Source organism: Palaemon carinicauda, chromosome 36 (genome assembly GCF_036898095.1).
Source record: "Palaemon carinicauda isolate YSFRI2023 chromosome 36, ASM3689809v2, whole genome shotgun sequence".
Lineage (NCBI taxonomy): Eukaryota > Metazoa > Arthropoda > Malacostraca > Decapoda > Palaemonidae > Palaemon > Palaemon carinicauda.
This window is the reverse complement of record NC_090760.1, coordinates 13,893,354-13,920,007: the sequence shown is the minus strand read 5'-3', so window position 1 is coordinate 13,920,007 and position 26,654 is coordinate 13,893,354. Positions and strand designations below refer to the sequence as shown.

The window sequence follows — 26,654 nt, the reverse complement described above, 5'->3', positions numbered from 1 at the left end:
ACTTTACAGAACAAGGTATAGCACCCAATTTATTTCAGATTCTCTTGTCTTTAAAATACCAACAAGTGACATAACTACTTTCTGATATCTTCAGTTAAAGTTGATATTCTAAAACTCATAAGTCCACAATTAAAAAATCACACTACTCGAAAAACTATCACATGACAAAAAAAAATTTCCTGAAGGAAATGTCCATCGGATGGGCACCCCTTGCCTTTACATATCTAAATAATCTGGGATTCTAAATTGAAATTTTTCTTCTACCTATGTTTGATTTAAGAAGAATTAATAGATGTTAATTCTGTACAAAAAAAAAAAAAAAGTATTTTCTTTGTGTGCATTCGAAAAAGAAAAATAGATTAATAAATAGTGAAATGGATACGGGATTATGAATTAACTTCATATTTCTACACAGTAAATTAAATCTATAATTGAACATTAAAATGATAAATATGTACAGAAATATTACCTGTGTGAAAAAACAGTTCATACAAAGACACTATCCAGTAGCCTAGATAAACCAACACTTTTACAAATTTTAACCAAATCACCCGTTGAGGTCACCTGTTTGACCTTCCTTCCTTCCTTGCTGTGGGATTCTTTCCAGATAAAGAAAATACAACTCTCTCTAAGAAAGGCCTGTATCATCAGGAAGCTTGAGAGAGAGAGAGAGAGAGAGAGAGAGAGAGAGAGAGAGAGAGAGAGAGAGAGAGAGAGAGAGAGAGAGACCTTATGAACCTCGTTTTCTTTCACCAAACAAGGGCGTGGCCGAGGGCAATGTCGTTTCAGTGTCTTCGAATGTGTCTGAGCTATATAAACCGAAACATTATTCGTTCAAGGCATCAGTTCTCTTGGAGCTTTAAAAACGAGCACATCTCCATTTCATCATGAACCGTCTTTTCTTCGTAAGTGGACTTTAAAAGTTACTAGTGGCGAAGTGGATTAACAGATACTTGATTTTGTTTTAAAGTAATTTTTCCACGATAATTGTAATTGGAAGGGAAATGACATCATCAGCGTGTCAAACTTTACATCCTCTGTCAACAATTTCAAAATCATTAACATTCCATTAAATCTCCAAGTTATTTTTTAAAATTAATTTGCGAAAAAATTTCTTCGCAACAGTGCCGAGTAGATTCATATATTAATCCTGAAATGTACGATACTAAAAGACAAATATATCGACTATATTTATTTGTTTATTTCAGTCCGTCACGAGTATGATGGCAAAATTAAAATGCATTACAATTTTGTTTACAAAACAGAAAAGTCATTACTTAAATGACCGTTCCCTACTTCGCTTTCCATCTAGTTCGCCTGCCTTGTGGGCGTGGTGGTGGCCGACACCTACAAGACGCCCATCCCGATCCTGAAGGACGACCGAACCCAGAACGCCTACGGCGAGTACACCTTCGAGTTCGAGACCGGAAACGGAATCAAGAGGAACGAGGCCGGAAGGCAGAATGACGGACAGGAGTCACAAGGAGGATGGAGGTAAGAGGAAGGAAGAGGAAAGACCCTTTTAACTACACAGGATGGAGACTTGGAAAAGATCCTTCCATGAATGTTCATTTAAGGGGTGAAGAACCTTTATTAATTCTTTAATAACTATTCTCTCTAAAGAATTATTCTACCTATTAGAAACCTTTACAACCTTAAAAACTTATTAAATGTCAATATCTTTTTGCTTAACTTAGTTCTATCTTGATTTATATAGATAAAAAGTTGCAAGAGGCCAAGGTACAAATCTTATGTTCTTAAATGTTACTAAACTCAACTAATGCAAACCATTATTGACATTTTCCAGCTACACCGGTCCCGAGGGCATCCCCATCGCCCTGACCTTCTCCGCCGGTGCCCAAGGGTACGTGCCCGTCGGCGACCACCTGCCCACTCCCCCAACACCTGTGGCTCTTCCTTACGAACGCACTGACGGAGGTCACTAATCCAAATGTTATGATGTTAAGCACAACTTCCAAATAGAATTTTCCATCCTTTATACTTTGCCCAACAGAATAGTTAAATAACAGCAAGCCTTAAACGTCCATTTATTGACACATTATAGATTTCCAGTTCTATCCTAATATTACTTTAGTTACAGCAGAAAATAATTCTGGTCTCCTCTCAATGTTTCAACATTCTTGCATTCAGATATTTTCATTATCTCACGATAGAACTTCCTCTGAATTTAGTTAATTTCCTTCCTTCCTATGGTATTCTAATATCGATTCATTTATTTATTTTGTTATACTATTCTTGCAACCACTCATTTCTCAATGATTTAAACTATTCATTTTCATGTACTATTTATTGATGAGAAGTGCCAATTCTCTGTAATTATGTTAATAAAGTTCACACGAATTCGTGGATTTTTCTATAAACAAAATCGTTTAATAAAACATTCCTCAGAAAATATCCTACACGTCTAAATGCATTATACGTAAAAAAACATTGTCTGAGAGAAGACTCCAATGCTAAATTGTTGCTTAATTATGTCCTACAAGGAATTCGCGACAAAGCCTATGCTAAAAGTTACAGGTGAATTTTGAAAAGTTTTATTTTCTATCAAAGTTATTGCCAAGGATTTACCTAGTTACTGGGTTACTCATTCCTAAAGACCCTTTCCCAACTAAGATTTCTCATTCCTAACCACTCTCCAGAACCAGTTTCCTCATTCCTGAACGTTCTCCCAAATGGAGTTCCCCATTGCTAATAAATACTCTACTGACTGGATCTCCTCATTCATAACTTCTCTCCCAAGACTGTTCCTCTTTCAAAGGTGTTCTCCCTAACGGGGTTCCTCTATGATAATACTTGAGATCAGGGCTTCTTTATCGCATATGCTCTTTGGACGAGTTCCCATAAAAATACCCTCTCGATAGGGGTATCTCTATTCTTAAATACTCTCTTGATAGGGGTACCTATTCTTAAATACTCTCTGGATAGGGGTATCTCTATTCTTAAATACTCTCTTGATAGGGGTACCTATTCTTAAATACTCTCTGGATAGGGGTATCTCTATTCTTAAATACTCTCTGGAACGAGTGAACCCCCTTAAATGTCTTCTAGACTACTGTTCTCGCTTCCAGTTGATCTCTAGATCTGGACATCCCCTTTTCCAATGTTCTTCCATTTAAAAATACTCTCTTAAACGGGGATTCCTCAATAGTGGATACACTAACCCCGAGTTCTTCATACATAAATGTTACTTTGACTAAGGCTCTGTATTTCCCAATGTTTTCTAGACTGAATTGCTCATTCAGGGATGGCCACAAGACTGGGAATAGCAAGATAAATTTAACCCCGTACCCACTAAAAAAAAAAAAAAAAAAAAAAAAAAAAACAGCAGCAAAAGGAGTAGGAAAAGTGATGAGAGAAATTAACAACTGAAAGTACAAAAAGTAATAGAAAATTTGATCATTACATCGAGCTATTTGCGCCAATTAAGATACCCTCCTCCTATCACCATACATACTGTATACACAAACACACACACACTATGTGCGCGAACATACGAAATAGCCATTCAAGAATCAAGCTCCAAAATTCTACATTAGGCCAACAAACTATACGTCATGCATTGCCAGTAAAATACTGAAAAAAAAAAATTAAGATCACTTTAAAAGAGTGAACTATACTAGATAAGTTGTGAGAAGTGTTAAAAACAAACTTGGAATAGTAGAGAAAAGCGGCGATTCGAGCTAAACACCTTAACTTGACGAGAAACCAGTAAATTAGGGACTTACAGTTTTAAAGACAGTAGGAAGTTATATCATTAATAAAAATGGCAAACGGGTGAAGAAATATTTAGTCCATTACTAAAAAATAAAAGTTGATCGAGAAGAGATTACTCCTGCACTAATTGAATAACATTGGTTAGCTATTGAAGCAAGAATTACAGTTTATGTTATGTGCAATGACTCCTTTGACTCCCAATAGCAGGAAATTCTCCCCCACCCTCCCCTCAGACTGAAATTCTCCCGGGAAGATTAGCCTAGGGTCGATTTTCCCCAGGGAAAAGCAGCCAAGGCTGTTATTCCCCGGGTGGGAGGGGGGTGAATTTCAAACAAGGTTATTTCTCCCCACCCTTACATAGAAACTTTGAACTTTATTTCCACAGCAAATAAACGTTCTCCCGATATCCCAGCCCCCTTTCCAGACGGACACAGGTGGGAACCTGTGACTTTAGGTGGCTGAAAACAGGATAAAAACTTGACTATTTAAAACTTACGAGATTCTTAAAAGGGCACAGAACCTAACACAAATCTAACCTAACCTAGTAGTTCCAAGTTCACAGACCTAGCAGGGGGGGAGGGGGCTTTCCCCAGAACCCACTAACCTGGTCACAAACTCAAAGTAAATCACAAATAATTCCTCACCTTACGATTGACACCTATGTCTTTTTATTTTTTTTCCCTTTCTCTTGCAGTCTTCACAGAGTTACAATAAAAAAAAATGTGTTGGTCGTCAATAAAAGAAAACACAAGGAGAGATTTTAAGATGGCGCTGACTACATTAAGTGTACCATAGAAGTCACCATGAAACTGTAGCTGCAACATGTCACCATAACCATACACTTAACAGAAGTGGGGTTGGAATCTTGGCCCATAGGGGGAATATTATCCTAGGTCGAAATTCCCCCAGGGGATATATCCTGGGTAATATTTCCCCAGGAGGAATTTCGGACAGGGGGAAAAATAGACCATTACACCGGACGTCCAGTGTACCTAAGAAAACTGTTACACATCGTTCAACCAACGAATCGTGTAGACACAATAGTTACAAATGGTTTCATGTTATTGGAGCCAAGACTTACGTCTACTGTAGTTTCTAGAACTTTTTAATTATATGACCCTGAGACTATATATAACAGCTCCCACTAGTATGATTTGATGGGATTAAAGAAAAAATATGTCTTGCCTGATAATGTCCGTGCAAAGAAATTTGCTATATTCTTCAATGAAAAAATCGATAGAATTTATAAGAGGTTTCCCCAAAAATCAGTTAGGACAGTCAATTATGCCAGTGAAGGAAGGTAAGAAGTTAATAAAATTTAAGGAAATAAATATGCGTGACTTGTTAAAGGTTATGAGAGAGATGAAGAATACATATTGTGGAAACGACCCTTTCCCAAATAGTTCATAAGTGAAGCTCCAAACAAGCAAGTTGTATATAATATTTACCTAAATATAATTAACCTAAGTATATCACAATCCAGTTTTCCTAGCTGTGAAAAAACTGCGTTGATCAAACCAATATACAAAGGAAAAGGTGATGTAAACTAACTAAATTCACATAGGCCCATTTCAAATTTATCCTACATGTCGAAGCTTATTGAAAAAATCATAAGTGAGCAATTATGGGCGCATATTGATGAGTTAGAGGTATTCCCGGAAAATTAATCGGCCTACAGAGCTAATCACTCTACAGAGACTACCTTATGCTCAATAATGAATGGTATGATAGGTCTTCTTGATGAGGGAAAGTGTGGAATTTTGATGATGTTAGATCTTAGTGCTGCTTTCGATACTGTTGTGCACGAGTACTTATTTGATGACTTAAAAGTCCATTGGAGTGACTGAGGAAGCACAGGAATTTTTGCGAAGCTACTTAACGAACAGGAAGACTATTGTAGAAGTTTCTGGAAACCGATCTAGTGAGAGAATTCTTATGAAAGGTGTACCACAGGGTAGTGTTCTGTGCCCTATCTTGTTCAACATATATACTATCGAGCTATCACAAGAAGTTGGCTTTAAACTATATGCAGATGATACTCGGTTCTACCTTTCAATTTCAACAACACAAGATACAAAGAAGAAAATTGATGAGATAATGACTGAAATAAAAACATGGATGCAGAGGAAAAAGCTTAAGTTAAATGATGATAAAACAGAATGTATGTTTTTTGGCACAAAGATGGCTTTGAAGAATTACCAGTTATTTCAAAGTATAAAAATTGGTGACGCTGATGTTAGGATTGTGCCTTCTGTGAAAAATTTGGGTGTATTGACAGATTGTAATTTGTCAATGAAGGATCAAATAGTGAACACAGTGAAAGTGCGTAACTATCACCTGAGAAACATAGCATTTATTAGAAAATATTTAACAGAGGGCAGTACAAAAATTTTAGTGATGAGTCACGTAATATCAAGGCTTGATTATTGCAATTCTTTGTACTATAAATTGCCCAATACACTACTAAGAAAGCTTCAAAATGTGCAAAACCGGGCGGCTAGACTGATAAAAGGCATTAAATTTCGGGATAGAATAACTCCTGCACTGATCGATCTACATTGGTTACCTGTTAAAGCTAGAATTGAATTTAAGATTTGTTTGTTTACTCACAAAGCACTTACAAGTGATAAGCCTAAATATCTTCGTGATTGCTTGGTCCCCTACACTCAAGCTACTAGCGCTGCTGTAAGAGTTAGACATGCTGATGACCCACATAGACTATTCGAAATTAGTGTGAATTATGCAATAGGATGAAGAACTTTTTGTTATACTGCACCGAGACTCTTCAATGACCTTGCACTTGATGTCAAGAATAGCAAAAATGTGGCAGCTTTCAAGAAAAACCTGAAGACTTATCTCTTTGGAAAGTGTTATAATAGTGATCTGGAAACAATTAAGCATGAATACAAATGCTAGCGAATAACTGAAAAGATAGAGCAAAATATAAACTGAAAAGAAATTATTTTCATACATCAAGGCCCGCCTGAACAGACTCTTAGTGTCTGATGGAGGGCGAGAAATAAACCCCTAAAAGTAAAGTAAAGTAAGTAGTAATACCAACAGTGCACCCTTAGGGGTAAACACGGTGGAAAAAACTATACGTGCAGAATATGCATGAATCATCAAGACAACAGAACGAACGACTCAAGTAGTTGTGAGCAAAATTATAAATCAGCTTTGTATGGACCTTACAAACTAGCCACAGCCAAGCTTGCCAACAGAACTAGCCACAGACAGGCCTGCAACCCTTCCCACAACAGCTGCGGTTAACAATGTTTACATTTGACATCGGACCCCCTGAGCACCTTAGGGTTTTTAGCCTTGTATTCACTGATGCCTTTCAAGGCGAATGTTCATTGACCAAGAGCCCGTGCTGCGTCCAGTAACAACTATGCATTTCTATAAACGTTAAAGAACTACATTTGGTGATATCTTTAAGAAACGCTTTAATTGTTAAGCTTGAAAACTACGGAGGTAAGGCCTTCTCAGTTTGAAAAAAAAAAAAAATTTGAATTCAAGTTACGGTATGGCTATCAAAAACTTATTATTTAATTTGATTAAATAAAAAAATTTCGTACTAAGAAAAAGTGAGGGATTTTCTCAACTGAATTGAAAACTGCATTGCAAGACTATTCATTCGTTAACCACCAGCCTGACCTCGTTCAAGATGGAAGCATTTATTTATTGCAAGTTAAATTTATTTTGCATTAAATATATATTTTAGAGAACTATAATTAGGATTACTTACAAGTGGATATCGTATTATAATTACTTTACAGAACAAGGTATAGCATCCAATCTATTACAAATGCTTTTTTCTTTAAAATGCGAAGTGATACAACTACTTTCCGATACCTTCGGTTACAGTTGATATTCTAAAACTCAAAAGTCCACAATTAAAAAATCACATTACAGTATTCACACTACTTGAAAAACTACCACTTGACAACGACAAAAATATCCTTTAGCAAATGTCCATCGGATAGGCACCCCTTGCCTTTAGCTAACTAAATAATCTGGGGTTCTAAATTGAAATTTTTCTTCTACTTATGTTTGATTTAGGAAGAATTAATAGATATTAATTCAGTACACAAAAAAAAAAAAAAAAAAGTAGTTTGTTTAATGTGTGCTTATGAAAAAAATAAAAAATAAATAATGAAATGGATGAGGGCTTATGAATTAACTCCATATTTTTACACAGTAAATGAAATCTATAATTTAATATTAAAATCATAAGTATGTACAGAAATATTAACCTGTGTGAAAAAATAGTTCATACAAAGACACTATCCAGTAGCCTAGATAAACCAACATTTTTACAAATTCTAACCAAATCGCCCGTTGAAGGTTATCTGTTTGGCCTTCCTTCCTGGCTGTGGGATTCTTTTCAGATAAGGAAAAAAAGATTCTTTAAGAAAAGCCTGTAACATCAGGAAGCTTGAGAGAGAGAGAGAGAGAGAGAGAGAGAGAGAGAGAGAGAGAGAGAGAGAGAGAGAGAGAGAGAGAGAGAGAGAGAGAGCGCGCATATGAACCCCGTTTTCTTTCAGCAAACAAGGGCGTGGCCGAGGGCAAGGTCGTTTCAGTGTCTTCGAATGTGTCTGTGCTATATAAACCGAAACCTTATTTGTTCAAGGCATCAGTTCTCTTAGAGCTTTGAAAACGAGAACATCTCAATTCCAACATGAATCGTCTCCTCTTTGTAAGTGGACTTCTTAAGTTACAACAATAGTGCAGAAGTGTATATACAGATACTAGATTTGTTTAAAGTAACTTTTCAATGATAATTGTGACTCTATGGGAAAAGGCATCATCAGTGCCCCTCTTCAAACTTTTCATCTTCTACCAACAATACCAAACTCATCAACATTCCATTACCTTCTCCTGTTTCTTTTAAGCTTAATAACGAACAAGTTCTTCGTAACAGTGCTTGGTATATCCATGTATTTATCTTGTTAATCTACAATATTTATAAAAACATAAGCTATAACCAAGAATGTATTCAAGATATTCATTGGTCTATTTTAATCCTTGAAACTATAAAATGTAACACTTGTGATACAATCACGAATATAATTTGAAATGCACTACAGTTATTCTTACAAAACAATTACCTTAATGGCAATTCCATACTTCGCTCTCCATTTAGTTCGCTTGCCTTGTGGGCGTGGTGGTGGCCGACACCTACAAGACGCCCATCCCGATCCTGAAGGACGACCGAACCCAGAACGCCTACGGCGAGTACACCTTCGAGTTCGAGACCGGAAATGGAATCAAGAGGAACGAGGCCGGAAGGCAGAATGACGGACAGGAATCACAAGGAGGATGGAGGTGAGAAGGAAGGAAGACGAAAGACCTTCTTTTAATTTCTCAGGATAAGACATGGAAAAGATCCTTCCATGAATGTTCACTTAAGTGGTGAAGAACACTGATTAATTCATTTATTAACTAATCTCTATAAAGAAATTATTTTACCTATTAGAAACCTTTATAACTTTAAAAACTTATTAAATCTCAATAACCTTTTACTTTACTTAGTTCTATCTTGATTTACTTAGACAAAGAGTTGCAAGAGACCAAGTACAAATCTCAAGTTATTGAATGTTATTCAACTTTAACTAGTGCAAACCTTTATTGACCGTTTCAGCTACACTGGTCCCGAGGGCATCCCCATCGCCCTGACCTTCTCCGCCGGTGCCCAAGGGTACGTGCCCGTCGGCGACCACCTGCCCACTCCCCCAACACCTGTGGCTCTTCCTTACGAACGCACTGACGGAGGTCACTAATCTAATTTCAATATGATTCTTTTCATCCGGGGAAAAACTGTCTTCCAATAGATAATTCAAAGCATATATAATACATCCATTTATTAACATTTGATATTTCTCCAATGATTTCCGAATGTTACTCTTAACACTGCCTAACTTAGTCTGGTCTTTCTAACTAAGTTTCATTATTTAATGCTTCTATGCCGATGTTTTCATCATCTCTGATGTAAAACTTCATCTGAATTTAACTAACTTATTTACCTTGCAATGTTTTCCAAGCTATCTCAATCAAGAATTTACGACAATCTTCTCTACTATACTATTCCAAAAGCTACTCATTTCACTGCTCTATTTTTCAAACTATTTTATAGGTACTATCTATTTAATGAGGAGTGCCATCAATGCTATCTTAATCATGATTTAACGACTATCTAGTCCACTAGACTATTTCTAGTTGCTTACTTTATTGTTCTTTGTTCTTTCCTTTTAACAATTTATTCTTAGGTACTATTTATTGGATGAGAAGTGGCAATTCTCTCTGCATGTAATTATGTAAATAAAGTTTACCTGAATATGTGGTGTTTTCTATAAACAAAAATCCGTTTTACATAACATTCCTTAACTAGTATCTTGAAGGTAGAGAGATACCAAATATATAAAAATGGGTTGGATAAGAATAATTCTAAATTATTGGCTTCATATGCCCTACAAAAAATTCATTGCAAAGCCTATGTTGAAAGTTCAACGTGAGTTAGGAATAATCGAATCCTTGGAATTAACGAAAACTGCTTTTGAAATATCTAGTTATTGGCATCCTCTTTTCTAAATGCTCTCCCGACTGGGATCCTCATTCTTAAACACTTCTAACAGGGGCTCCTCATTTCTAAACACTAACAGGGGCTAGGGGTCATCATACCTGAACACTTAACGGGTTCCTCATTCTTAAACACGTCTAACAGGGGCTCCTCATCCATAAACACTTTTTTTTTTTGGGGGGGGGGTCCTCATTTCTAAACACTAACAGGGGCTAGGGGATCATCATACCTGAACACTTAACGGGTTCCTCATTCTTAAACACTGACAGGAGCTCCTTATTCCTAAACACTAACAGGAGCTCCTCATTCTTAAACACTAACAAGGGTTCCTCATTCTTAAACACTAACAAGGGTTCCTCATTCTTAAACACTAACAAGGGTTCCTCATTCTTAAACACTAACAAGGGTTCCTCATTCTTAAACACTAACAAGGGTTCCTCATTCTTAAACACTAACAAGGGTTCCTCATTCTTAAACACGTCTAACCAGAGTTCCTCATTGCATAAAAACTTCTAAAAGTTGTTCCATATTGCTAGAAACTTCTGAAAGTTGTTCCTCATTGCTAGAAACTTCTGAAAGTTGTTCTTCATTGCTAGAAACTTCTGAAAGTTGTTCCTCATTGCTAGAAACTTCTGAAAGTTGTTCCTCATTGCTAGAAACTTCTGAAAGTTGTTCTTCATTGCTAGAAACTTCAGAAAGTTGTTCCTCATTGCTAGAAACTTCAGAAAGTTGTTCCTCATTGCTAGAAACTTCAGAAAGTTGTTCCTCATTGCTAGAAACTTCAGAAAGTTGTTCCGCATTGCTAAAAACTTCTAAAAGAGGTTCTGCATTCCCAAAAACTTCTAAAAGGGGTTCCTCATTGCTAAAAACTTCAAAAAGAGGTTCCTCATTGCTAAAAACTTCATTGCTCAAAACTTCTAAAAAGGGTTCCTCGTTGCTAAAAACTTCTAAAAGAGGTTTCTCGTTGCTAAAAACTTCTAAAAGGGGTTTCTCGTTGCTAAAAACTTCTAAAAGGGGTTCCTCATTGCTAAAACCTTTAAAAGGGGTTCCTCATTGCTAAAAACTTCTAGAGGGGTTCCTCATTGCTAAAAACTTCTAAACTGTGTTCCTCATTGCTAAAAACTTCTAAACTGGGTTCCTCATTGCTAAAAACTTCTAAACTTGGTTCCTCATTGCTAAAAAAAAACTTCTAAAAGAGGTTCCTTATTGGTAAAAACTTCTAAAAGGGGTTTCTTATTGTTAAAAAATCCTAAAAAGGGTTTCTCATTGCTAAAACCTCCTAAAAAGGGTTTTTCATTGCTAAAATTTATAAAAAGGATTCCCCATTCACAAATGTTTTAATGAACGAATATTCCTCCTTCATTGATGCTCTTCACACTGAGGTTTCCTTATTCATACATGCTCTCCAAATTGGGGTTCTCTTTCACCAATGCTCCACAGAGAGGGATTTCTCATACGTAAATATGCCACACAAAGTGGACTTCCTCATACAGAAATGCATGGGATTCCTAATTTTTAAATGCTCACCAGATCTCGACTCCACTTTCATAAATACCCTTCAGACTGGGGTTCCTCTTTGTCCTTCAAACTGGTGTTCCATCCATCCATATACCAAGGCACTTCCCCCAATTTTGGGGGGTAGCCGACACCAACAATGAAACAAAACAAAAAGGGGACCTCTACTCTCTATGTTCCTTCAGCCTAATCAGGGAACATAGAGAGTAGAGGTCCCCTTTTTGTTTTGTTTCATTGTTGGTGTCAGCTACCCCCCAAAATTGGGGGAAGTGCCTTGTTATATGGATGGATGGTGTTACTCTTTCATAATTGCCCTCCAGACTGGGGTTCCTCTTTAATAAATCCGTTTCAGATTGGGTTCCTCTGTCCTCCAAACTTTGTTCCTCTTTTATAAGAGCCCTTCAGATTGGGGTTCCTCTTTGTTCTCCAAACTGGGGTTCCTCTTTAATAAATGCCCTCCAGACTGGAATTCCTAAAAGGGGTTTCTCGTTGCTAAAAACTCCTAAAAGTGGTTTCTCATTGCTAAAGACTCCTAAAAGGGGGTTCTCATTGCTAAAGACACCTAAAAGGGGGTTCTCATTGCTAAAACTTCCAAAAGGGGTTCCTCATTCACAAATGTTCTAACGAATGCATATTCCCCATTCATTAATGCTCTTCACACTGGGGTTCCTTATACATGCTCTCGCAAGTGAGGTTCTCTTGCATCAATGCTCCACAGAGAGATTCCTCATACGTAAATATACCACACAAAGTGGACTTCCTTTTACAGAAGTGCATGGGATTCCTCAATTTCAAATGCTCTCCAGATCTCGACTCCACATTCATAAATGTCCTCAAGACTGGTGTTCCTCTTTTATAAATGTCCTCGAATCTGGGGCTTTACTTTTATAAATGTCCTCCAGACTGTGGTTCCTCTTTTAGAAATGCCCTCCAGACTGGGGTTCCTTTTTTATAAATGCCCTCCAAATTGGGGTTCCTTTTTTATAAATGCCCTCCAAATTGGGGTTCCTATTATAAAATGGCCTCCAAATTGAGATTCCTCTTTTATAAAATGCCCTCTAAATTGGGGTTCCTCTTTTGTAAATGCCCTGCAGACTGGGGTTCCTCTTTTGTAAATGCCCTCTAGAGCTTTTGAATATGCAGCCTCAAGACTCTAATACAGCTCCCACTAGTAATATCGACAAGTGCACCCTTTTAGGTACACAAGGTGAAAAAAAAAAAAAAAAACTATGAGCAGAATATGCAAGAATCCTTTTGACAACAAGGGATTAAAGACTGAAATCGTTGTGATCATTTAGTATCGTTCGGACGCCTACGATCTAGCCACAACCAGGCCTGTTAACCGATCTAACCACAACCAGGCCTGTTAACCGATCTAGCCACAACCAAGTCTGCCAACCGATCTAGTCTCAGCCAGGCCTGCGAACCTTCCCGACGGTATATTTACTCACGGTTGGCATCAGTCCCCAGAGTATCTTGGGGTTTTTAGCCTTGTATACAGTGATGCATTTCAGGCGAATGCTAACTGGGTATGAGCCCGTGCTGCGTCCAGTAACAACTATGCCTTTCTTTAAATGTTACAAAATTACCCTCGGTGATATTCTCAAGAAACTAATTGTTAGGCATGAAGGTCATGTCTTCTCAGTTTAAAAAAAAAAAATCTAATTCCAGTTATGGTATGGATGTCAAAAATTTAGTATTTAATTTTATAAAATAGAAAAAAGCATACTATGAAAAAGTGAGGGGTTTTGTCAAATTGAAAATTGTCTTTCAAGATTATTCATTCATTAACCACATTCCTGACCTCGTTCAAGGAGGAAGCATTCATTTATTGCAAGTTAACGCAACCCACAACCAACAGCCAGAAACTATCAACCCGCGAGCAGGAATCCACAATCAGCAACTATCTTTCAATAAATGTAGATTTTAGAGAACTATAAATAGTATTACTTACAAGTGGTTATTGTATTATAATTACTTTACAGAACAAAGTAGAGCACCCAATCTATTACAGATTCTATTGTCTGTAAAATTCCAACAAGTGATACAACTCTTTTCTGGTATCTTCGTTTAAAGTTTATATTCTAAAACTCAAAAGTCCACAATTAAAAAATCCCACTAAAGTATTCACACTACTTGAAAAACTACCACATAACAACAACAAAAATTATCCTGAAGGAAACGTCCATCGGATAGGGACCCCTTGCCCTTACCTACCTAAATGATCTGGGGTTTTAAATTGAAATTTTTCCTCTTCTTATGTTTGAATTAAGAAGAATTAATAGATGTTAATTCTGTACACACACACAAAAAAATAAGTATTTTGTTTAATGTGTGTATTTTGAAAAAAAAAAGTCAAAGATATAAGTGATAAAATGGATAAGGGATTATGAATTAACTATATATTTTTTCACAGTAAAATAAATCTATAATTGGACATTAAAATGATAAATATGTACAGAAATATTAACCTTTATGAAAAAATAGTTCATACAAAGACACTATCCAAAAGCCTATATAATCCAACACCTTCACAAATTTTAACCAAATCACCCGTTGAGGTCACCCGTTTGTCCTTCCTCCCTTCCTTCCTTGCTGTGGGATTCTTTTCAGATAAGGAGAAACACAATTCTTTCAGAAAAGCCTGTATCATCAGAGAGAGAGAGAGAGAGAGAGAGAGAGAGAGAGAGAGAGAGAGAGAGAGAGAGAGAGATTCTAATTTTCTTTCAGCAAACAAGGGCGTGGCCGAGGGCAATGTCGTTTCAGAGTCGTCGAATGCAAGGTACATTTATAGACCTTGGTTGAATGTGCCGGAGCTATATAAACCGAAACATTATTCGTTCAAGGTATCAGTTCTCTTTGAGCTTCGAAAACGAGCACATCTCCATTTCAACATGAACCGTCTCTTCTTCGTAAGTGGACTTTCAAAATTACTAGTGGCGAATTGAATAAACAGATACTTGATTTTGTTTAAAGTGATTTTTCTACGATGATTATAACAGGAAGGGAAAAGACATCATCAACACGTCAAACTTTTCATCCTGTCAACAATTTGAAAATCATTAACATTCCATTACAACTCAAAGCTGTTTTTAAAATAAATTTACGAACAAATTCTTCGCAATAGGGCCGAGTATATTCATATATTAATCCTGATATGTACGATACTCAATAAAAAAACAAATAACCAAGAACATATCGACTGTATTTGTTTATTTTAGTCCGTCACGAGTATGATGGCAAAATTAAAATGCATTATGATTTTTTTTTCTTTTTACAAAACCGCAATGTGATTACTTTAATGACCGTCCCCTTCTTTGCTTTCCATCTAGTTCGCTTGCCTTGTGGGCGTGGTGGTGGCCGATACATATAAGACGCCCATCCCGATCCTGAAGGACGACCGAACCCAGAACGCCTACGGCGAGTACACCTTCGAGTTCGAGACCGGAAACGGAATTAAGAGGAACGAGGCCGGAAGGCAGAATGACGGACAGGAGTCACAAGGAGGATGGAGGTAAGAGAAAATAAAAATTTCTTTAGAATTGGGTTAGAAGCCGTTTTGGAAATATCCTTCAATCAATATTTATGAGTTAAAAGAATCTAGAGTTTTCAATCATTCCTCCTTTGTAATGGATTTAAACTGATTTGGAGTCGACAATGAGAAAACTTAAAAACTTCATACTTAAAACCAAACCCTTTTTACTTGGAAAAAAACATCTTCAACATCAGTGAAGACTGAAAGGAATATAGCTCCTCTTGTTCCTAATTTCGATTTTCTAATCTTAACCTTTATCTTTTCAGCTACACCGGTCCCGAGGGCATCCCCATTGCCCTGACCTTCTCCGCCGGTGCCCAAGGGTACGTGCCCGTCGGCGACCACCTGCCCACTCCCCCAACACCTGTGGCTCTTCCTTACGAACGCACTGACGGAGGTCACTAATCCAAATTTCAATTACCGAATTAACTATAAAGTATATGAATTTTTCATCCTTTAAGCATTGTCCAACAAAATTGATTAACAGCAAATTTAACACACACATTAATCATCACATTTGATAGATTTCCAGTTCTTTCAGACTGTTACTATACTTACGGAAGTAACTAATTCTGGTCTAGGTTCCAACAATCTTCTATTCAGATATTTTCATTATCTGATGATAAGATTTTATGTGAATTAAGCTCCCATGCTTTTCTTGTAATGCTTCCTCAAGTATTCTATTCCTGATTCCGTGATTATTTATTCTACTTTACTATTCCAAAAATTACTAATTATATCGCTTCATCCTTTAAACTATTCATTCTTAGGTACTATTTATTGGATGAGAAGTGCCAATTCTCTCTGCGTGTAATTATGTTAATAAAGTTTAACTAAATACTTAGTGTTTTCTATGAACAAAAATAGTTTCATAAAAAAAGGTCTAAATAGTTATCTTGCAGGACTAAAGATATTAAAGATAAGAAATAAGGTCTGAAAATAAAGTTCTGAGAGCAGACTAATGCTGAAGTGTTGCCTTAATTATGCTCTTCACTAAATTCGTAAGCAACGCCTATGTTAAAAGTTTCACACGAAGTTGTGAAACTAGTTTATATTCATTTGACCTATTGTCATTTCCAAGAAATTATCTAGTTATTGAGTTACTCATTCCTAAAATCACTTTCTCAATAATGATTCCTAAAAGTTCTCTCAAATGGAGTTCCTTATTGTTAATAAATACTCTTATCTCCTCCAACATAAAAGCTCTCCAGAATAGGGTCTCCCCGTGACAAATGCTCTAGATTAGGGCAGTTTTTATCACAGGTTGTTTCAAGACAGGTGTTCCCATAAAGAAAATGCCTTCTGGATAGGGGTTTCTCTATTTCTAAATATTCTCTGGAACAAGTTTCCCCTAATATAAATATCCTCTTGACTACGATTCTCGCTTCCAGATCTCTCTGGAACGAGTTTCCCCAAATATAAATATCCCCTTGACTACGATTCTCGCTTCCAGATGATCTCTCAGGAATGAGTTTCCCCTAATATAAATATCCTCTTGACTACGATTCTCGCTTCCAGATCTCTCTGGAACGAGTTTCCCCAAATATAAATATCCCCTTGACTACGATTCTCGCTTCCAGATGATCTCTCAGGAATGAGTTTCCCCAAATATAAATATCCCCTTGACTACGATTCTCGCTTCCAGATGATCTCTCAGGAATGAGTTTCCCCAAATATAAATATCCCCTTGACTACGATTCTCGCTTCCAGATGATCTCTCAGGAATGAGTTTCCCCAAATATAAATATCCCCTTGACTACGATTCTCGCTTCCAGATGATCTCTCAGGACCGAGTTTCCCCAAATATAAATATCCTCTTGACTACGATTCTCGCTTCCAGATCTCTCTGGAACGAGTTTCCTCAAATATAAATATCCCCTTGACTACGATTCTCGCTTCCAGATCTCTCTGGAACGAGTTTCCCCAAATATAAATATCCCCTTGACTACGATTCTCGCTTCCAGATCTCTCTGGAACGAGTTTCCCCAAATATAAATATCCCCTTGACTACGATTCTCGCTTCCAGATCTCTCTGGAACGAGTTTCCCCAAATATAAATATCCCCTTGACTACGATTCTCGCTTCCAGATGATCTCTCAGGACCGAGTTTCCCCAAATATAAATATCCTCTTGACTACGATTCTCGCTTCCAGATCTCTCTGGAACGAGTTTCCTCAAATATAAATATCCCCTTGACTACGATTCTCGCTTCCAGATCTCTCTGGAACGAGTTTCCCCAAATATAAATATCCCCTTGACTACGATTCTCGCTTCCAGATCTCTCTGGAACGAGTTTCCCCAAATATAAATATCCCCTTGACTACGATTCTCGCTTCCAGATCTCTCTGGAACGAGTTTCCCCAAATATAAATATCCCCTTGACTACGATTCTCGCTTCCAGATCTCTCAGGAACGAGTTTCCCCAAATATAAATATCCCCTTGACTACGATTCTCGCTTCCAGATGATCTCTCAGGAATGAGTTTCCCCAAATATAAATATCCCCTTGACTACGATTCTCGCTTCCAGATCTCTCTGGAACGAGTTTCCCCAAATATAAATATCCCCTTGACTACGATTCTCGCTTCCAGATCTCTCTGGAACGAGTTTCCCCAAATATAAATATCCCCTTGACTACGATTCTCGCTTCCAGATCTCTCTGGAACGAGTTTCCCCAAATATAAATATCCCCTTGACTACGATTCTCGCTTCCAGATCTCTCAGGAACGAGTTTCCCCAAATATAAATATCCCCTTGACTACGATTCTCGCTTCCAGATCTCTCTGGAACGAGTTTCCTCAAATATAAATATCCCCTTGACTACGATTCTCGCTTCCAGATCTCTCAGGAACGAGTTTCCCCAAATATAAATATCCCCTTGACTACGATTCTCGCTTCCAGATCTCTCAGGAACGAGTTTCCCCAAATATAAATATCCCCTTGACTACGATTCTCGCTTCCAGATCTCTCAGGAACGAGTTTCCTCAAATATAAATATCCCCTTGACTACGATTCTCGCTTCCAGATCTCTCTGGAACGAGTTTCCTCAAATATAAATATCCCCTTGACTACGATTCTCGCTTCCAGATCTCTCAGGAACGAGTTTCCCCAAATATAAATATCCCCTTGACTACGATTCTCGCTTCCAGATCTCTCTGGAACGAGTTTCCTCAAATATAAATATCCCCTTGACTACGATTCTCGCTTCCAGATCTCTCAGGAACGAGTTTCCCCAAATATAAATATCCCCTTGACTACGATTCTCGCTTCCAGATCTCTCAGGAACGAGTTTCCCCAAATATAAATATCCCCTTGACTACGATTCTCGCTTCCAGATCTCTCTGGAACGAGTTTCCTCAAATATAAATATCCCCTTGACTACGATTCTCGCTTCCAGATCTCTCAGGAACGAGTTTCCCCAAATATAAATATCCCCTTGACTACGATTCTCGCTTCCAGATCTCTCAGGAACGAGTTTCCCCAAATATAAATATCCCCTTGACTACGATTCTCGCTTCCAGATCTCTCAGGAACGAGTTTCCCCAAATATAAATATCCCCTTGACTACGATTCTCGCTTCCAGATCTCTCAGGAACGAGTTTCCTCAAATATAAATATCCCCTTGACTACGATTCTCGCTTCCAGATCTCTCTGGAACGAGTTTCCTCAAATATAAATATCCCCTTGACTACGATTCTCGCTTCCAGATCTCTCAGGAACGAGTTTCCCCAAATATAAATATCCCCTTGACTACGATTCTCGCTTCCAGATCTCTCAGGAACGAGTTTCCCCAAATATAAATATCCCCTTGACTACGATTCTCGCTTCCAGATCTCTCTGGAACGAGTTTCCCCAAATATAAATATCCCCTTGACTACGATTCTCGCTTCCAGATCTCTCAGGAACGAGTTTCCCCAAATATAAATATCCCCTTGACTACGATTCTCGCTTCCAGATCTCTCAGGAACGAGTTTCCCCAAATATAAATATCCCCTTGACTACGATTCTCGCTTCCAGATGATCTCTCAGGACCGAGTTTCCCCAAATATAAATATCCTCTTGACTACGATTCTCGCTTCCAGATCTCTCTGGAACGAGTTTCCTCAAATATAAATATCCCCTTGACTACGATTCTCGCTTCCAGATCTCTCTGGAACGAGTTTCCCCAAATATAAATATCCCCTTGACTACGATTCTCGCTTCCAGATCTCTCTGGAACGAGTTTCCCCAAATATAAATATCCCCTTGACTACGATTCTCGCTTCCAGATCTCTCAGGAACGAGTTTCCCCAAATATAAATATCCCCTTGACTACGATTCTCGCTTCCAGATCTCTCTGGAACGAGTTTCCTCAAATATAAATATCCCCTTGACTACGATTCTCGCTTCCAGATCTCTCAGGAACGAGTTTCCCCAAATATAAATATCCCCTTGACTACGATTCTCGCTTCCAGATCTCTCAGGACCGAGTTTCCCCAAATATAAATATCCCCTTGACTACGATTCTCGCTTCCAGATCTCTCAGGAACGAGTTTCCTCAAATATAAATATCCCCTTGACTACGATTCTCGCTTCCAGATCTCTCAGGAACGAGTTTCCCCAAATATAAATATCCCCTTGACTACGATTCTCGCTTCCAGATGATCTCTCAGGAATGAGTTTCCCCTAATATAAATATCCTCTTGACTACGATTCTCGCTTCCAGATCTCTCAGGAACGAGTTTCCTCAAATATAAATATCCCCTTGACTACGATTCTCGCTTCCAGATCTCTCTGGAACGAGTTTCCCCAAATATAAATATCCCCTTGACTACGATTCTCGCTTCCAGATCTCTCAGGAACGAGTTTCCCCAAATATAAATATCCCCTTGACTACGATTCTCGCTTCCAGATCTCTCAGGAACGAGTTTCCCCAAATATAAATATCCCCTTGACTACGATTCTCGCTTCCAGATCTCTCAGGAACGAGTTTCCCCAAATATAAATATCCCCTTGACTACGATTCTCGCTTCCAGATCTCTCAGGACCGAGTTTCCCCAAATATAAATATCCTCTTGACTACGATTCTCGCTTCCAGATCTCTCTGGAACGAGTTTCCTCAAATATAAATATCCCCTTGACTACGATTCTCGCTTCCAGATCTCTCAGGAACGAGTTTCCCCAAATATAAATATCCCCTTGACTACGATTCTCGCTTCCAGATCTCTCTGGAACGAGTTTCCCCAAATATAAATATCCCCTTGACTACGATTCTCGCTTCCAGATCTCTCTGGAACGAGTTTCCCCAAATATAAATATCCCCTTGACTACGATTCTCGCTTCCAGATCTCTCTGGAACGAGTTTCCCCAAATATAAATATCCCCTTGACTACGATTCTCGCTTCCAGATCTCTCAGGAACGAGTTTCCCCAAATATAAATATCCCCTTGACTACGATTCTCGCTTCCAGATCTCTCTGGAACGAGTTTCCTCAAATATAAATATCCCCTTGACTACGATTCTCGCTTCCAGATCTCTCTGGAACGAGTTTCCCCAAATATAAATATCCCCTTGACTACGATTCTCGCTTCCAGATCTCTCTGGAACGAGTTTTCCCAAATATAAATATCCCCTTGACTACGATTCTCGCTTCCAGATGATCTCTCAGGAACGAGTTTTCCCAAATATAAATATCCCCTTGACTACGATTCTCGCTTCCAGATGATCTCTCAGGAATGAGTTTCCCCAAATATAAATATCCCCTTGACTACGATTCTCGCTTCCAGATCTCTCTGGAACGAGTTTCCCCAAATATAAATATCCCCTTGACTACGATTCTCGCTTCCAGATCTCTCTGGAACGAGTTTCCCCAAATATAAATATCCCCTTGACTACGATTCTCGCTTCCAGATCTCTCAGGAACGAGTTTCCCCAAATATAAATATCCCCTTGACTACGATTCTCGCTTCCAGATCTCTCTGGAACGAGTTTCCTCAAATATAAATATCCCCTTGACTACGATTCTCGCTTCCAGATCTCTCTGGAACGAGTTTCCCCAAATATAAATATCCCCTTGACTACGATTCTCGCTTCCAGATCTCTCTGGAACGAGTTTCCCCAAATATAAATATCCCCTTGACTACGATTCTCGCTTCCAGATCTCTCAGGAACGAGTTTCCCCAAATATAAATATCCCCTTGACTACGATTCTCGCTTCCAGATCTCTCTGGAACGAGTTTCCTCAAATATAAATATCCCCTTGACTACGATTCTCGCTTCCAGATCTCTCTGGAACGAGTTTCCCCAAATATAAATATCCCCTTGACTACGATTCTCGCTTCCAGATCTCTCTGGAACGAGTTTCCCCAAATATAAATATCCCCTTGACTACGATTCTCGCTTCCAGATGATCTCTCAGGAACGAGTTTTCCCAAATATAAATATCCCCTTGACTACGATTCTCGCTTCCAGATGATCTCTCTGGAACGAGTTTCCCCAAGTATAAATATCCTCTTGACTACGATTCTTGCTTCCAGATGATCTTTAGATTTAGGTATCTCCCATACATAAGTACTATCTCGCCTAGTGTTCTTTATTTCCTAAGTTTTCTTCACTGGAGATAGCGAGAACTCTAACCCCAAATCCATTATAGCGAGATTAAAAAAAATCGAAGGGCTTTTGAACAAGTGATGAAAAAAATTAACAACTGATAGCACAAAAAGTACTACAAAAAATTAATTACATTGGACTATTTGTACAATTAGGATACTCCTCCTCCATACATGCAAAAAACACAATGACCATCCGAGAGTCAAGCTCCAAAACTCATTGAGGCAACAAACCCAGTCAAATACAGACAAAACTTTGCTTAACACCTCCTTAAAAGATTGAACCCCACAAAATTAAAAGAAACGAAAAGTGCTAACAGCAAAACTACTTAATGTATTTTATCAAAGGACGTTGTCTATACAAAAACGAAGACGCCTTTTACTTCAATTCATTCGACCCAAACAGCTTCGACTTCACAAAGAACCAGCAAACTTGGGACTCGCGAGTTTTGAATACAAAACGTAGTTATATCATGAACACAATGACAAACTGCCTAAGAAATATTTAGCCAATTCCTGAAAAATAAGAAAACTTGGAGAAAAGATTACTCCTTTACTAATTGAATTACACTGCTTTCTCCTAAGGCAGAGTTGTTGACTGCCTGGCCCTGGAGGCCAAAGCACTGGTTTTTGCAATCATGCAGTCCTTAGTGATGTGCTAAATGCCTCATCAGGTTATCAGAACCAACGTGCAAAGTATCTAAGAACATTGTTACATATTGTGCAGTCAACGAATTGTGTAGATACAATAGTTAGATTTTTTCATGTTATTAGAGCTAAGATTTACCTCCTATTGTATGTTCTAAAGCTATTAAATATGTAACCCCAAGACTATGTAGCAAGCTCCCACTAGTAATATCAACAGTGCACCTTTTAAGGTAAAAAAAAAAAAAAAAAAAAAAAAGCTGTTAGTATGCTCGAATCACTTTGACACCAAAGAACGAAAGACTGAAATATTGGTGATCAGAGTTGTAGATGTCTTTCAGACCAAACGAACTAGCGTCAGCCAGGCCCACAAACCCTCCCACGACAGCAACGGTTGACAATGTTTACTTGAAGGTTGACATCATAACGGTTATAACCCCTGTACACCTTTAGATACACAGACAGAACTTACCCCTTTCAGGGCGAATACTTATTGAGAACTGTGTATTTGTCTAAACGTCAAAGAATTGCCTTAAGGAATATTTGTAACTTAATGTTAGGCATGAAAACCACGGAGGTCAGGTCTTCTCGGAAAAAAAAAATAAATAAAAAAAGGTTTCTTAATACAATTACGGCATGGCTGGGAAAAAATAGTATTTAATGTGGTTAGATAATAAGAAGTGTGTGCTGAGAAGCCAGGGTATGTATCAATTGAATTTAAAACTGGTTTGTAAGAATATTCATTAATCAACCACCTGTCTGACCTTGTCACGGAGGAAGCATTCGTTTCTTGCTAGTTGAGGGTTAACTTTGTTCCAGTGAATCCAGGTTTTTGAGTAATAGGAATAGGATACTTACAAGTGTATATCACGCTCTACATTACTTAACAGAACTAAGGCATATTAGCCAATTTATCACAGATTCTTGTGTCTCTAAAATACCAACAAGTAACGAATAACTCTTTTCTAATATCTTCGGTATCAGTTATAAAATTCAAAATAGCACAATTTATAAAAAAATACTTTATAATTCATATCACTTAAACTAAATTTACCATAATAAAAATATTTTTTTTTTTAGAAAAGGTGTAATGGATAGGCACCCATAACCTTTACCTTACAAATAATCTGGAGCTCTGAGATTCTTCTCCTTACGTTTGAGATGATAAAAGAATTAAGAGATGCTAATTCTGTACGCTAACTCGCAGCCGTTTCTTAAATGTGTGTTTAGAAAATAATATATAAAAAATAAAGTTAACGAAATGTATAGAATATAATGAATTAACTTAATGTTTTTTCACTTTATATCAGCATTATAAAAAGTTTTAATATATTCATAAAATCTGAAGTTGAATACTAAAGTTATCAAAATGTACAGTTTTATTTCCCAATACGAAGAATTAGTTCATACGAAGGCAGCAATATCAGGTACAGTCAGACACAGGAAGGTGTGCTCTGAAGTAGTGCACCTTGCTACACTGTTACTGCACGGCAAGTGACCAAACAGATGATGAAGGGAGGACCTGCACAGAAGAACTCGCAGCACAGTAAGGGTGTGACAGGGTGCACTTCATATGAGCAAGGTGAGCCAAGAATTGCTGTGTCCAACTGTACAGACACCAACATAAAATTTTGATCAAATCATTTGTTAAATGTCGCCTGTCTGACCTCGCTTGTTTGCTACGAGATTCTTCCCAGATAAGGAAAAAAACCAAGATTCAGAGAGAGAGAGAGAGAGAGAGAGAGAGAGAGAGAGAGAGAGATTTCAGCAAAGATGGGCGTGTCCGAGGGCAATGCCATTTCAGTGTCTTCGAATGTCTGAGCTATATAAACCGAAACATCATTCGTTCAAGGCATCAGTTCTCTTTGAGCTTTGAAAACGAGCACATCTCCATTGCATCATGAACCGTCTCTTCTTCGTAAGTGGACTTTCAAATTGACTAGTGGCGAAGTGGATTAACAGAACTTTATTTTGTTTAAAGTGATATTTTCACGATAATTGTAACTGGAAGGGAAAAGACATCATCAGCGCGTCAAACTTTTCATCCTGTCAATAATTTCAAAATCATTAACATTCCATTGTATCTCAAACTGTTTTTAGAATCAATTTATGAACAAATTCTTCGAAACATTACCAAGTATGTTCAGATATTAATCCTGATACCGTACGATACTCAAAACAAAAATTATAACCAAGAACACATCCTCTGTATTTGCTTATTTCAGTCCGTCACGATTATGATCGCAAAATTAAAATGCATTAAAATTTTGCCTTACAATTTTGTTTACAATACAGCAATATCAGAATCTTAATGGCCGTTCCCTACTTTGCTTTCCATCTAGTTCGCTTGCCTGGTGGGCGTGGTGGTGGCCGACACCTACAAGACGCCCATCCCGATCCTGAAGGACGACCGAACCCAGAACGCCTACGGCGAGTACACCTTCGAGTTCGAGACCGGAAACGGAATCAAGAGGAACGAGGCTGGAAGGCAGAATGACGGACAGGAGTCACAAGGAGGATGGAGGTAAGGGGAAAGGAAGAGGATAGACCTTTTAATTACTCAGGATGGAGACTTAAAAGATCCTTCCATGAATGTTTACTAAAGTGGTGAAGAACCTTTAATAATTCTTTAATAACTATTCTCTCTAAAGAATTATTTTACTCATTAGAAACCTTTACAACTTTAAAAACAATCAAATGCAAACTTTTTGATGGTTAGCCCAATTCTATCTTGAATTATATAAAGAGTTGCAAGAGACGAAGGTACAAATCTTAAGTTACTAAATGTTATTCAACTTAACTAATGCAAACCTTTATTGATCTTTTCAGCTACACCGGTCCCGAGGGCATCCCCATCGCCCTGACCTTCTCCGCCGGTGCCCAAGGGTACGTGCCCGTCGGCGACCACCTGCCCACTCCCCCAACACCTGTGGCTCTTCCTTACGAACGAACTGACGGAGGTCACTAATCCAAATATTAATAGGTTAAGCAAGACTCCAAAATAGAATTTTTCATCCTTTATGCTTTGCCCAACAGAAGAGTTAAATAACAGCAAGTCTTATACATCCATTTATTAACACATGATAGATTTTCAATTCTATCCGAATGTTACTTTAGTTACAGCAGTAACTAATTCTGGTCTCTATGTTTCAACATTCTTACATTCAGATATTTTCATTATATCTTGATAGAACTTTATCTGAATGCAGTTCATTTCCTTCCTTCCTATGGTATTCTAATATCGATTAATTTATTTATTCTGTTATACTATTCTTGCAACCACTCATTTCTCATTGATTTAAACTATTCATTTTCATGTACTATTTATTGATGAGAAGCGCCAATTCTCTGTAATTATGTTAATAAAGTTCACACGAATTCGTGGATTTTTCTATGAACAAAATCGTTTGATATAACATTCTTCAGAAAATATCTTGCAGGTCTAAATGTATTAGACATAAAAACCATTGTCTGAGAGAAGACTCCTATGCTAAATTGTTGCCATAACTATGCCCTACCAGTAATTCATGGCAAAACCTATGTTAACAGTTGCAGGTAAACTTTGAGACTAGTTTTATTTTGTCAAAAGTTATTGCTAAGGATTTATCTAGACATTGAATTACTCATTCCTAAAGACCTTTTCCCAACTAAGAATTTTCATTCCTTATCGCTCTCCAAAACCAGTTTCCTCATTCCTAAACGTTCTCCCAAATGGAGTTCCTCATTGCTAATAAATACTCTACTGACTGGATCTCCTCATTCATATCTTCTCTCCAAAGACTGTTCTTGGTTCAAAAGTTTCTCCCTAACGGGGTTCCTCTGTGACAAATGCTCTAGATCAGGGCTTCTTTTTCGCATATGCTCTTTGGACAAGGGTTGCCATAAAAATACTCTATGGATGGGTATCTCTATTCTTAAATACTCTCTGGAATGAGTAACTTACTTAAATGTCTTCTAGACTACTGTTCTCTCTTCCAGATCTCTAGATTTGGACATCTCCCTTTTAGAATGTTCCTCCAGTTAAAATGCTCTCGTAAACGGGGATTCCTTAATAGTGG

The 26,654-nt window shown here is 37.8% G+C and overlaps 5 protein-coding genes across 6 annotated transcripts in view; 4 read left to right on the top strand and 1 right to left on the bottom strand.

Annotated features, from left to right (window-relative positions):
- LOC137628758 (pupal cuticle protein Edg-78E-like) overlaps positions 1-26,654 on the bottom strand; it is a 157,578-nt gene that overhangs the window by 67,686 nt on the left and 63,238 nt on the right. The gene's annotated exons all lie outside the window — the stretch shown is intronic.
- On the top strand, positions 815-2,045 carry LOC137628381 (pupal cuticle protein Edg-78E-like). The gene is made up of 3 exons (XM_068359531.1): positions 815-905; positions 1,313-1,494; positions 1,808-2,045. Exons 1-3 carry the CDS (start codon positions 888-890, stop codon positions 1,944-1,946), a joined length of 339 nt encoding a protein of 112 aa, XP_068215632.1. The 5' UTR covers positions 815-887; the 3' UTR covers positions 1,947-2,045.
- LOC137628251 (pupal cuticle protein Edg-78E-like) lies at positions 8,417-9,627 on the top strand. Its single transcript, XM_068359417.1, has 3 exons — positions 8,417-8,434; positions 8,882-9,063; positions 9,380-9,627. Exons 1-3 carry the CDS (start codon positions 8,417-8,419, stop codon positions 9,516-9,518), a joined length of 339 nt encoding a protein of 112 aa, XP_068215518.1. The 3' UTR covers positions 9,519-9,627.
- Positions 14,694-25,668, top strand: LOC137628379 (pupal cuticle protein Edg-78E-like). 2 transcript variants are annotated; one of them, XM_068359530.1, is made up of 3 exons: positions 14,694-14,742; positions 24,939-25,120; positions 25,426-25,668. In XM_068359530.1, exons 1-3 carry the CDS (start codon positions 14,725-14,727, stop codon positions 25,562-25,564), a joined length of 339 nt encoding a protein of 112 aa, XP_068215631.1. In that variant the 5' UTR covers positions 14,694-14,724; the 3' UTR covers positions 25,565-25,668. The 2 variants fall into 2 exon arrangements, with proteins under 2 accessions (XP_068215631.1, XP_068215630.1); XM_068359529.1 differs by lacking the exon at positions 14,694-14,742 and adding an exon at positions 24,411-24,514 and having other exon boundaries at positions 25,426-25,664.
- On the top strand, positions 15,064-16,181 carry LOC137628250 (pupal cuticle protein Edg-78E-like). The gene is made up of 3 exons (XM_068359416.1): positions 15,064-15,069; positions 15,163-15,344; positions 15,632-16,181. Exons 1-3 carry the CDS (start codon positions 15,064-15,066, stop codon positions 15,768-15,770), a joined length of 327 nt encoding a protein of 108 aa, XP_068215517.1. The 3' UTR covers positions 15,771-16,181.